At 37.3% G+C, this 14,245-nt stretch overlaps 1 protein-coding gene across 1 annotated transcript; it reads right to left on the bottom strand.

Annotated features, from left to right (window-relative positions):
- Positions 1 to 527: 527 nt before the first annotated feature.
- LOC110022913 lies at positions 528 to 13,509 on the bottom strand. Its single transcript, XM_020722070.1, is given in 7 exon segments — positions 528 to 802; positions 804 to 1,208; positions 1,288 to 1,390; positions 1,479 to 1,700; positions 5,920 to 5,970; positions 12,933 to 13,075; positions 13,181 to 13,509. Coding segments are annotated over 7 exon segments (1,122 nt in total). The 5' UTR covers positions 13,267 to 13,509; the 3' UTR covers positions 528 to 690.
- Positions 13,510 to 14,245: the final 736 nt, after the last annotated feature.

The following is a 14,245-nucleotide window of genomic DNA, read 5'->3' as shown; positions in this document are numbered from 1 at the left end:
AGAAATAAACCCAAACAGAAAATTTGCATCCAGCTTTAAAAATATGATCACTACAAAATAATCGCTCACTTAATAGAACATAATATTATATTTATAATTCTTGCCGTAATTTTTAAAATCTTATTTCCCAATCAAAACTCTCAAGCCAATTTTACAAAAAACTTTAAAAAAAAATCATCAGCTACTAAAACCTAAAGCATTCCAAAAGGACCTTAAGACTGATATTTACAAGATTCAATATTTTCCAAAAATATTTTTCTTCACATAAATTTTAAATTTTAAAATATTGTCAAATAATTATCAAAAATTTGATTAGATATAATAATTATCATATCAAATGATTTTCAGATTCTAATCAACAAGTTTTACTAAATCCAACTTGATTTAGACCCCAAATCCAACCAAGCCGCCCATAAGGAGTTTAAGAGAATCCAAGTCTCCGCCCATAAAGAGTTTAAGAGAATCCAATAGACTTGGATTCATATATTCTGTTAATCGAGTTTAAATTATAATGGGATATTGGCATCAGAAAAAAAAGCCAAGTAAAATAAAATTGAACGAAAATAGAAACGCGAATGTAACATTTCAATTAGCTAGGCATTCCTACCCTTCCACCATCTATTGATTGTTTAATAGTCCAGGACAAGTGCATGATAAAATTCAGTAAATAGCAAAGAACACAGACCTCCGCTATGCTGAAGGCCCAGGGCCCAGTAGCAACGGACTCTCGCTCTTTTTCTCTGCTCCCGCCGGAACCGGAGGCCGGGTGGGGTTATTTGCGGCCCATGCACGCAGCGGCGGATTCCCCAGCCACATCAGGTGGGGGCTGTGGGTTCTCCTCTTCAGCAAGAACCACAAGACCCTTCTCCCGAAGTGAAGATGGCTCCTTATAGAATGCACTCCATAGAGAGTCCAGCAGTTGCCTCTCCTCCCTCGCAGCGCCCAGCTCCTCTTCTTCCATATAACTGATTCCGTCCATGCGCTTTTGGAGGATCTGCTTTAGCTTATCTTCCTTGTCAAAAGAACTGGAACCTTTTAAGGCTGGGTTCTGAGCCAGCTCCAGGAGAGCGCCAAGTGCAGCCTCCCGCACGCCGGCATTGTCACTTGAGGCCAGGTGCACCATGAGCCTTGGAAGACCAAGCTCCATAGCAGTGGTGCAGTCCGACGTGCTTTCTTGAAGAAGATATTGGATCAGGTTGAGAGCCTTCCTGCGGGAATTCAAATATTGGCAGTGCAATTAGTTTTTCTTACAAATGCATTGAACAAAGTAACGGGCCTAACACTTGCCTCTGAAACCTGGCATCATCTGATCTCAGGGCATCTCTAAGTGCCGCATAACCATTAGCCAATTTAAATGCATTCATTCCAGTTTTGTTGTTTCGAATCAAGGCTGAAATTTTCAGGCAGAACACTCATCACAGTTACACCTCAAATGGGTGTACCACAAAATAATTCGACATTTACTTCTACATACGTACAAGATATTGCTCCGAGAGCCTTAGAGCGAGCTGTTACATCAGAATCGGAAGAAAGATTACAGAGCAGAGGATCCAATCCGCTTGCATCCATTACCAGTTGTTGGCTCTTGGGATTGTTCTGTACGATGGTAGTTACAACATCCGCAGCTTTAGCTCGGATGCTGGCATTGGAGTTCCTCAGATATCCGAGTAGAGGAAGTAGACCACCAATTGAGTGCAAATCGCAAATCTGATGTATTTATATTATTAAAAAAAAAAAAAAGTATTAGTAAAGGTAAGCAATTTTAAAATTATCGAGACGGCATCCAAACCAATGAAATGCGGGTTTAACAAGCATCACTCAAAAATGAGTTCTGCTGCTAAAATAAGAAAAGCATTTTTGTCAATATAACCAGTGGAAATGAAAAATGCTACTGCCAACCTTGGTGGCCAAATTTAAAATGAAGATGCACATCGCATATGGCTGTAAATTTGACTCGATGGTCAAGTGGCATGGCACAGAAAAGGGGGTATTTGAAATATAACTTCTAAAAATTTTAGAGCGAATAAAACAAATAGTTCATTAGAGCAAATAAAACAAATATTTCATCAGCGTGCATAACTGAACCAATTTACAATAAATTAAACGCTTGAGAGTAACGAGAACATTCATAAAGGCGGTGTTTGACTACAGTTCCGATTTGCATTAAATAGGATTTATGTAATATGATAAATCTGGATTAGCCAAACTACCAGAGGAGCTCGCGCAAAGACGGAATAAATGTGTATGGTGATTGGATTTACTAAATCTGGATTTACGTCGAGCAGGTGACAGAATGGGAGAAAAATAGCAATTAAACATGATGAAATTCGATTTAACTACTCATTGGATTTACTTTTCCTTTTTTCAGTGTTTGACTGGATTTAAGTTAAATTCACGGCTTATCAAGTGTACAATATATTTCATAATTCAAGAGACAAAGACATTAGGAAACAAGCGGATTACAACAAATGACATAATTTAATGATGTCATTTAGCAGCAAATCACTCAAACGGAGAGCTCTGGCTGCAGAAGCTATTTAGTAGTTCTATTTTGCATCAAAAATCACACGGACAAAAAGCACATGTCACATCCTTGCTAGCATGAGGTCATTTAGAGAGTGATTATAAATGTCCAATTGATACAACATTAACGCATTGTGAGTTTGGATTAATTTTGAATGTATCACCCTCAACAAAGTAGCATAGAACATGGATGAATTTTGCTCTTTACTTTAGATAATAATTTTCTTGAACATTTTAAATTTACATTTAAAACTTAAAAGCTTTATTTTTAAAATGATTTCGATTGAGATTTTCTATTAACGCAGCCATCATCAGAATATTCAAATAATTTACTATTATTTAGACCTTATTAACTTTGCATGATCGCTTGCAGAAGATGAAATATGGCTAGATATAAACGTAATTTTGTAAACTATAAATCTTATGAGTGAGGATTAGCCTGCTACGCCTAAGATATGCACTTTTTAATAAGTTTAGATTGGATTTTCAAAAATAGATTTTAGCAAAATTAATTATGTGTGTGTGGATATATATATATATATATATATATCAATTATATTAAACAGAAAGGGGTACATATAGGTTGTATAAGTAAACCCAAATAGGCACCCAACTCATACGGTACAACAGACAAAAAAAGAAAATAAGAAAATTAAAAACCCAAAAGTAGATTGTACATAAAAGATCAACACGGTCGACCCATTTTAGTTATGTCTCTGCCCTAGTTCTCAGAAAAGAACCAGCTAACAGATTGGTGAGGGTGTACCATTGCCCGAAGTAACCAGAGTATCATCCATTAGATTCCTTAGCTCAAGTAGATCTTCATTCTTTTTCTTCCTCCTGGAAGTGTAAACCTGCCATTCCTCGTCTTAAGATTGTTGCTCATTCGGATGAGGTGATAGTGTTGCAATAGAAACAGTTGGGCCAATAAGTGTAGGTGAGGTAAGAGTTTTCGCCTCTACCCCTGATATTTCCTGAAGATTGGTAGCTGCAAGGTTCTCCTGATTATCAGTCCGTGTAGGTAAGGGTCCAATACAGTTTGAAAGTGTAGGGTGCTCAGCAGGGTCATCCAACTTCTAATTGATGCAGAAACAATATTTTCAGGGGGAGAGTCCACAGGGGCAATAGAATCAGACATAAAATCCTGTCCTGTCGTAGTTTTCTCTCCAGGTGGTAGTTTTCTCTCCAGGTGGAACCCAGGTGGAACAGATATATTCTTAGATCCATCATTATTCACTTGATCTTTAGATTTTAAATTAGGATGAAGCTTATGACAGTTATCAGTGGTATGCCCAAATATCTCACAATGAAAACAATAAGGAGGTCTATGCTCAATGAATTTTTTGTTGCCCATATCCATTACGTGTTGTACCCAACCAGACTTCAATAACATCAGACAAAGTAATATCTCTTTCCACAAGTATTATGACTACTTAAGGTATGGTAAGGTTGAAAGTGGGTAGATCTAGCTTCATAGGATCTCAAGTATGGCACCAATAGAGTAAAGAACCTGATGATAAAAAAAGTGCAGCTTGAGACCAGGTAGACTGAACCATACCGGTGCAGTAGGAGGTTCATGATTAGGGTCAAAACCAGGAAACCACTTGAGTAGCTTCATTGGTTTACCAGGAATGTTAAGATATTTTTTGGAAAAAATTCGAGTGTGGTCCTCAGGCATGGTTAACTGAATCAATATATGTCTCTCATCCATGAGCCCCACTTTCTATTTTCCTGCTAATTTGAGGTCATCAAAATTTTTCCTGATAACTTCCATAGATGGGTGTCCCTATTGAAATTTTCCAATAAGAACAAACTTGAATTCGTCAGTCAGCGTTGAAATTTCTGATTCAGAGAAAAAAAAGTGTTGTTTTTTCACTTTTCCTACTTTCATTTTTAATAAAAGAGCAATCACTTGTATCACGATGTTTCTTATAACTTGAATACGTCGCAAGCCGTGGTCTGTTGGTAGGCAAGGTTCATTGTAAGTCCCCTCAGGTCACGGATTTGATCCCCAGTGGTGTTGGGTTCTCGAATATTTAGGAACAAGACGCGAACTCTCATCATGGGGCCTAGCGCATGGGAAATCGGTATTTGGGCCTCGGGCAAATATCGATTTCCTTTCACAAATATATTTGTGTGTGTGTGTGTGTGTGTGTGTGTGTGTGTGTGTGTGTAAGTATACAGGCACAAGCACGCGCACACACACATTATAATTTATGCCTAGGGACACATGCGAACAATTTTCATTTTAAGCCTACAATTTTTTGACATTTGTCCACTTCTATGTTTGTAGTGCGCACACACATTATAATATACACCTAGGAACACATGCGAACAATTTTCATTTTAAGCCTTCAATTTTTTGACATTTGTCCACTTCTATGTTTGTAGTGCGGATTCAGTGGTAATTTAGGAGAGTCAGAACTTGAAAATAATATTATTTATTTTGCATTTAGTGCTTAGTTCCTTCAACTAAACCCCCAAATGATTTTTTTTTTTTGGCCTATAAATGAGCAGTCTTAATCACTCTTTATAAATTTTATAATTCAAAAATACTTTTAGCAAATCTGAGCAGTGATAAATCATTTTTGTGCTTGTAAGCAAGCTATCAAGTTCACTACAGATTTCATTTTCCACTCGTTGACAAGCAATTGAGTACCTTATAAGCTCAGTCCTATATTTATTTAATTCAGTTCTAACCAAATCAATTTCTTCAACACGACACATTTTAATTATTAACTCAATATCATTTTTATATTTTAATTTCTCTTCAATTTTACTTGGTTGCGTTTTTAATGTCCATAATATCCTCTTAGTCTGACCTACTTTGTGTCTTATCGGTAAAAATTCCGATAACATCTCGATGTCCCCCGAGCATATGGGGCATTTATTGGTGCTAGGCCCAGATAACAAAATTAAGGCCCAGACAACAAAATTAAAAAGTCCTATATATTCGATATATATAATTATCAAAAACAGCCATGTGTCCATAAGAAACCTTAGTCCACCAAAATTATAGCAAACCCAAGCAGGGAGCCAACTCAAAAGAAAAATTGTAGGACATGCATTTCAACCTTCCTTTAAAATGCACGAAACTCCTCCCAAACTTCAAAACAGTGGACAGAAACCATGACAAAAGCGAGTGTATATATATATATATATATATATATATATATATATATATATATTTCTTGCAGGGTCTTGTTAAGCAAAAAAAATTAAGATAAGCTTCTATATAAAGCATAGAGAAAAATTTATCTAATCATGAAGGTTATACCTAGAAAACAAACCATAAGGTAATGTGAAAAGGAAACTGCTAAACATGTCAGAAAACAAATTAAATAAGATAAAAAAAGACAATGTATCTAAAACACAAGAAAATGGTTCTAGGCTTACCATTGGCCATATCAATTGATTCCACATGTTCTTGCAGTTCTTCAAGCATGCCTGTAAAACGTTTCAAGCCTAGTGATTAAGTATCTAAAATATCAAAAAATGAAAATTTAACCACAGAAATAATAAAATAATTAGAAAGCAGATCATGCGTGTGGAATCGGATTATACATTCAAAATAATTCCAAAGTAAAATTCATTGTCCAAGCAATTCAGGCAAAATTTAAAACAATGATAATGGCTTACATAGACCAAATAAAAGCTTCAAATAAAAGAAGAAAAGCAACCAAAGGTACAGTAAACATGTCATCAACCCAGACCTGATGAAGCGTGCCACCCTGTTTCCCTTTTAGGTACTGCTATTAGGTCTATCATATTTTCCTTTTAATTATATTAAGTATCAACTTATTTGATTGATGCTGGCAGCAATTGTGTACCTTTAATGTCTAATGACGCTTCTACCTTGTGATAGTCGCGTTAAAGGGAATTGTAACTGAGGTTGGGAGCTTCTTGCTGTTCCTTGTTCTACTATCCTTTTTCGCTTCTAATCCATCTTCTTGTTTGCAGTTGAACCATATCAGTATCATAGCAGGATGGGAGACAAGCCAAAAAACCATCCGCAAAGATAATCGTAGTTGGGAATAATTATGCTAAATCTGATCCCATCTAGAGCTACGACTTGATAATCTTACCACTGATTTTAGGAAGGTGGTTTATGAGGTGAGGATGGAGCTACATGCAATTAGGGACAACGTGCCTTGTCCACTGACAAACATAACGACAACACCTACTCTAGGAGAGGTCATTAAATTAACTTGCAACTTGTGGTGACCCTGACGGCAAGATTTAACAAACCATCTCGACAATCCTATATCTGATGAAAAGCATCATCTTCTCTTATGAGAGGTTGTTTCCAATTCCGAACTCAGATGCAGAAATTTCACCATGGGAACCTGATTCTAGGCGGAGCCATTCCAAGGGTTGGAATTGTGGAGAATATAAGGTAAAAGTTGATATACACTTTTTCATGGCCACCTGCACAGAGAAGATTATTTGAAATAGGAACAATCGGTTTAGTATTTCTTCAAATACATGGATATCCCATTGAATGAGAAGGTTAAATATGTAGCTTGCAAATTAAGAGGAGTTGGCGTGTGATAGGTTTCGCTCACCCAATCCCACATGAGAGAAGGCCGGAGTTGTACAAGGAGCTAGCGGAGGGTAATATAGCTGCTGAGACATTCCAACTATGAGCAAACGCTCTATTTGCAATATCAAACATTCTCACAAAATAGCACAATCAACGCCTACATAGAAGTTTTTTCATTTAAGTGCCGCAACAATCTAAATGAAACAGACCAACAACTGGTGGCAAGATATATCGATGGCCTCAAAGAATCTATCTAAGATAAATTAAAAAAATAAGGTATGTTTGGTCACTGTCCCAGGGCATCAGTTTTGCTCATAAGGTCGAACTATGACTTTTCGGACATCGAAGTTTTATTCATGGAGAGGACCTAGCAGTGAACAACCCATTGATCAAGATAAGGGGCCAAACAACATTGCAAAAAAAGCTCCCTTCAAGTCTAAAACCACCACAAACCAGCCGATAGCCCAGGGCAAAGGTGTTGATAAACCAAACTATACTAAAGACAACATCTACCATTAGCCAAGACCGTCCAAATGTTTTCGCTACTTCCAACAAGTACACCACTCAAATTACTACCCCAATCATCACCAAGTCTAATTCATGGAGGGAGAGAAAGGGATAGAGGACCGTGCTTTTGCACTACCTTCAATCGACTATTGTGAAGGCCTTGTGGCTGAGGAAGGTAAGTTCTTGTTGTGCATCTCATAAAAAATTGTATTATCTCCTAAACAAGTATTGTATGTCTCAACAACATTTTTTTTAACACAAGGTACACTGTCATGGTGAATGTTTATGATTTGCTTATTGATGGTGAGAGCAAATAAAATATTATGTCCCAAGAAAAGGTCGAGGCACCACAATTAAAACTACCAAACATCCAAACCCATACAAAATGAGTAGGGTGAAGAGAGGAGTGGAAACAGCAATGACTGGTTCGTACCGACTCTCATTCACTATAGGGAAGCAATATGAGTGTGATGTTTGTGTCGTCATAGGCATGAATGTATGCCCTTAGCAGTACAATGCAGAAGCTTGATATGAGAGCACAAGTAATACTTACAAATTTGAATAGCTAAGGTAAAAATACCCAGTTGCTTTCGAACAAAACGCCTATATTGCAACCTATGGAGCAATCCAAATAGAAGAAAGCAGCTTTTATAACCATCTTAGAATCCCAATTGCTTTTAAAATGTAAAAATTAAAATCTGTATTAATCAAAACCAGCACTATGGAGAATGCTGAAAGTATTAATCAAAACATGCCAAGTAAAGTGACAAAACTGCTATAGCAGTTTAGAGATGTTTCATGTTGTACCCGCTGAACTTCCAAAACAGTTTCTTCTTGTCTGAGCTATCAAACATCAGATCAATCTAATTCTGAGTGCTACCTTACCAATCTTACCATACAAACGAATGAACCCAAAAGAACAGGCCCTATTAAAAGAAATCGTTGATGAATTTTTTAGCATGGATTACATTCGTCCAAGTCTATATTCGTGTGTGGTACCAACATTACTTGTTCTAAAGAAAAATGAAAGTCGTAAAATAGGCGTGAAAAGTAGAGTTATAAATAAAATCACTATGAAGTATTGCTTTCTTATGTAGAGATCCAAGGATCTTCTAGGCCATGGCAGACGCATCTATCTTCTCCAAAGTAGATCTAATAAGCGCGAAACATCAAATTTGTATTCTTCCTGTGGACCGAAAACCTGCTTTTAAAATAAAAAAAGGCTTATATGTATAGTGTGTGATGTCATTCAGACTAAGCAATGCACCTGGAACATTTACGTGGCTCATCAATGAAATACTGAAACATTTTCTTGATCAACTTTCTGTAGTTTACTTTGACAATATTCCAGTTTACAGCACATCACACACCTTGCTACTTCTTGGTCCTATGAGAGTAAAATTGTTCCTTAACAACTCCAAGTGCAAATCTGCTAGTTCAAAGGTGTACTTTTTAGGCTATGTTATTAATAAGTTAGGAGTTTAGACTAACCCGAGGAAGGTATTTCAGAAACTCCGAGCTTTCAAGGTCTTGCAAACTTCTAATAAAGATTCAGAAAAAAAATTGGGCATGCTTATGGAGCCGATTACAGATGCCATCAAACAAAATAACTTTAGGTGAGGACTTGAACAGTGAATGAATGAATTTTAACACCATCAAAGACGAACTATGTGCAACTCCTGGATTGAGTATTCCAAACTTTAAAACACTACTCTAAGTGAACTTTGATGCTTCAGTCATTGTGATTGGTGCAATCTTGTCCCAAGAAGGCAAATCTATCACATTTTTTTGTGTGAAACTAAGTGTCCCTCATATAAAATGTTCTACATATGAACAAAAGTAATATATCGTCATAAGAAACCTTAAATGTTGCGAGCATTACCTCCTTCACAAGGAATTTTGTTCATGGATTATCGATTGTTGTGATTACTATAAAACCTAAAAAACTTTGAACCAATTGCATATGTGGTAGGTCATATTTCTAAAGAAGTTTAGTTTGAGTTAACACATAAATCCAAGCCTCCGAGACAACTAACCAAGTCATTGATGCTTAGAGTAGATGGGTCAGCCTCTTGGTATTTTTACAAACCACCATAACTGGCACAGAGTCAATCAAAGATATATGCACAAATGAGCCGAATTTTGTTGAGCAATGAAGCCGGTGCAAGGCCAATCAACCATCATTCATTACAGTGATAATATTTGTTCAAAGAAAATCAATTATGTTTTATAAACACTTCACTACAAATACAACTAGTCAAAGAGCTTCACGGTGGTAGACTAGCAACTCAGATTGGAAGGGATAACACCTTATCATTTTTGTATTTGCATTTTATTTTTTAGTTTTTTATTTTATTTTGTTTTTATCTTTTATTTTTTTTGCTAAAGCTGAGACAAGATGTGGCGAGGTATATAGGCGATGTCAAACTTTCAAAGTTGCCTCGTAAAATATAAGTTTCTAGAGCCCCTTACCAATTCCACAATCCATTTGGGAATATTTAAGTTTTGATTTTAAATTTGGACTACCTAAAACAAAACACAGAGTTTACTTTGTAATGGACGTGGTAGACTGTTTCTCAAATATCTCACATTTAATTGCAAGCAATAAGCTTTACATAGTTAATGTGACACAAATCTTCTTTAAAGATATCATTCAGTTTCATGGAGCACCTTGAAGCCTAGCCTTCGATCATGAAGTCCTCTTTGTAAGTTGTTTTTTCCATGAGCATCTTAAGCAATCTCAAACAGACCTAAAACTAAATTCAACATATCATATCACCAACAGAACTCTTTCTAACATGATTGAGTGTCTGGTCGGAGAACAAACAAAGAGGTAGGATAGACTGTTAATTTAAGTTAAATTTGCTTATAATTTCATGGTGAACCACGCAATAGGTTGTACACCATTCAGCATTGTCTACATAAAGTTCCCAAACACAATGTCAATTAGGTTGTTCTAATGAAAATGACTAGTAAAGCTGCTAGTCACATGACAACCGCTTCAATACTACATTTCAAAACGTGTGAGCTAGGCTCACAGTTAGTGCATCCGAATATAAATTGCAAGCCAATTAGCGCTATCGATGTAAAGAATTCAATGTAGGAGATTTATAAAATAAACTTAGCATTGCAACCATAAATGTAAGGTAGAGAAAAAGGTTTACATGCACCTGAGTGAACTAGTTCTAAAGATTGATAAGAACTTGGGCTAGGAACAAAATAAAGCTTGTGACTCTTCTTGGCATAGCAGAAAAAGAAAAAGGGACTTGTGGAGGGGACATGTAGAGTAGGGTTGGCATTGGAGGAGGCTACAACCATGGACTGTAAGTGTATGAGGCGCTGATGTTGAGTGGAGTTAATGTTGGAGTTAAGTGTTATGATGGGATAGAAACATTGATAAGCAGCCCCTGGAAGGGTACTTTCTTGATTGTTTGATCCTATATGCAAAAAACCATTAGCATTAAAAGTAATAAGTCAATTGTTGTCCTTAGGGTTGTGAATTTAGCTCAAAAATTGTTAATCGCTCGAAAATTCATTCGATTTTTTGCTCGGATTCAACAAAACGAGCCAAGCTATGAGTCAAATTTTTTAATCAAATTCTTTTCGAGCAGACTCTAGCTCGACTCGAAATTGAGTCGTTAACAACCCCAGTGACGTTAATATTGTGAATCTAACGAATTTAGCTAAAAAATTGTTAATCACTCTAAAATTGATTCAAAATTTGGCTCATATTGAGATTGGATCGAAATAAACGAACAAATCTATAAGACGAAATTCTTTATCGAATTTCTTTCAAATAGATTTTGAGCCGACACTGGCTCTACTAGAAATCAGATCGTTAACAGCCCTAGTTGTCCTTGGCTAGTTTGTGTATTGAGATCAGCTTATGGGAGAGACAACGTGCTGGAGAGAGTGAATTGAGAGTTAGAATAGGAAGAATATCATTGCAGGTGTGTGTGTGATGCCTGTGGATTGCCCATTGTCAACTGTAAATTAAGCTATCCCTATGTAGGGAGTGGAGTTATGTTGAGTATCAAAATGGGGAGTGAGATATGATGAGGAGTCTAAATTCAAGGCCTTGTGTTGCATCGGCTTGGAGATGGTGGAGGTGAGGGAAATATGATTTGGTGCAGAGAGCTGGTTTGTATTATAGGTTGGCTCTACACCAATATTGTGCGGTCAAATGCCACTGTTTAGGACAAACTTGGCTAATGATAGAGGATCAATTTATGTTGTTGGACATGGAATTCGTTTGTTTTGCAGTGGAGTTTCGACTATTGTAGCGAGATTAGAATGAGGATCCACATTTTTTGCTTGTAATAAGAGCTATGGAGGGGTTCTTTTTGCCATTTTGATGGCAGTGTTGATTTCCTCACTATATAGGAGAGAAAAGAAATCATCTATAATGATGGGATTTAATTGTGTGCTAATTGTTGTCTTGAATGCATTGTAAGTTGGTGGGAGTTTGTTTAGGGTATAGATTCTGATATCTTCATTATCGGGCCAAGATCCTGAAGCAGTAATGCAGTCAACTAGTGTTTTTACTCTTGAGAAGTGCTGAGTCATGGTGTTTGTTACTGAGATACGGTAAAGCTAATTCTTGAGCTGGATTACCCTGGATTTGTTGTTGGATTGTAACCTTCATTCCAGTGCTGTCCAGATTGCAACATTGTTTTAGAGGTGCAGGACATAGGAAAGAATAGAGTTAGAGATGATAGAGAAGAGGGAATTAGCAAGATTTTGATCTATAAGGTGCCAAAGAGTGTAAAATCGGTTGATCTCCTGGGAGCCTGAATCGGTGGTGCGAGTTTGGAGCGGGCAGATTATTGTTCCAACAACAACAGACTCAAACCCATTTGTTGAGAAGAGCTTGAGAATTTAGGCTTTCCAAACCTGATGGTTGTCCTTGCAGAGGGACGAGGTTGAGATGGTTTTGATGTGAGATATCAAGAATAAGTGATGCTGGATACAAATTTCTGCCATTTTGATTTATTGGTTTGCTGGCTGATCTGCACTGGAGATGAGGAGCTTGGGCCCATATAGAGTACAAAAGGAAAGAAAAGGCGAGGGATAGGTAAGCTAATATGCTTAAGCTTTGTATATCTCGATTTCATTGCCTTGTTTCTTGTACAGTTTTTTTATTATATAGAGTTTAGTCGGGGTAAATGATAAACTGTTGAATACATTGAATGGTGCGGATGAGGCAGGTTGTTTTACATCCACGGCTCTGGATGGGGAGGGACCGCAAGTCCCATGTGCTGAGAGAGGTGAGGATGTTCTGTGGTTATAACTCGCCTCTCTTTTGTTTACAAATCCTAATGAATTAAGCAAAATCATCGTCTCCCCAAAGTTAAATTACCTTCAATATCCGCAGTAGTGACGCCGTGAGCCTCCAAAACATCCTGCGGAGTCTTCATCACTTCTGTGATCTCCTTCATTCTCTTGATAACATCCACAGAGTTTGCCGTCATGGCTTCCATGAACCACCTCCGTTCCTCATCGCTGCACCACCCCAAGTAACCACAATTAACAGCGATGAAAACATCTAATAAGATTGGACTTAACCTAGGAAGAGGAGCGAAAAAGAAAGAGGGAGAGATGACATACCTAAGAACCCTCTTGGGCTGAGTTCCATCGGCTTGTGAGAGGCTCCATCTGAGCAAACCTTCCCACTTCACACCGTCGCCAGCCATCTCTCCCTCCCTCACTCCAAATCGAAATCAGTAGGTCGATTTATCCCTTGTTGGTCACTTCGCGTCCCCCGCCACGCGTCTGTTGAATCCGTCGGTATACATCCGATTTCCTGAACGACTGCGAAACCAAAACAAGGAAGGCACAGACGCTGGAATCAAGTGGAAATGGATTGAAATCGGGCTTTCTCGATAACTCTCGAAAATGGCGAGAACCGTTCGACGTCGTCAAATAGGTAGAATGAGAGCATTTATTTATTTATTTATTTTGGCTCGGTGATTTGCGTGCCTATTACTGTGGGTGCAAGTGAGTCGAGCGAGCTCGAGTTAGACTCAATAAACAGCCCGTGAATACAACTTGACAAGCTAAAAAGCCAAATTTAAGCCAGCCCTCACTCAACTTCTCACTCAACTTGTAAGTTCGTGAGCCGGCTCGCTTAAAAAAATGTTAATATAAAATATACTTAAAATATATTAAATTTCAATATTTTCTCTCAATGATATTAAAAATATTTAGAAAAATAATATTTTTCATTATATATTGAGTGATTTCTTATTATTTTTCTTCTGGTTATTCATTTTATTTCTTATTTTATTATAAAGTTAGCTTAAGTTAATATTATTTTCTTTATTTTATAATAAATAAGTTGACTCGATCTCGATAAAATTAATCAAGCTCAAGCTTAAGTCATAGGCAGCTCGAGCTCAACTCGACTCATTTACACCCCTACCTATTACCCAATTCTAGGAGTGTAAACGATTGAGACAAGCTCGTTTGCAGCGTTCATGTCGTTCGCGAAGCAGAAGACCGGGCGAGATCATTGGCTATCGAGACAAAACACGATTGGTTCGGCCATATGTACGGACGAAAAAGTTCTCAGGCAATTGGACAAATGAGTCCGCAAACAATCAGTCAGGACAAAAGAGTTTGTAGGCGACCGGGCGAGATCTCGCGACAGAAGGAAAGACTTTCAGTGGCGAA

This window comes from Phalaenopsis equestris, unplaced genomic scaffold, assembly GCF_001263595.1.
Source record: "Phalaenopsis equestris unplaced genomic scaffold, ASM126359v1 Scaffold000203, whole genome shotgun sequence".
Classification (NCBI taxonomy): domain Eukaryota; kingdom Viridiplantae; phylum Streptophyta; class Magnoliopsida; order Asparagales; family Orchidaceae; genus Phalaenopsis; species Phalaenopsis equestris.
This window is presented reverse-complemented; position numbering and strand designations above follow the sequence as displayed.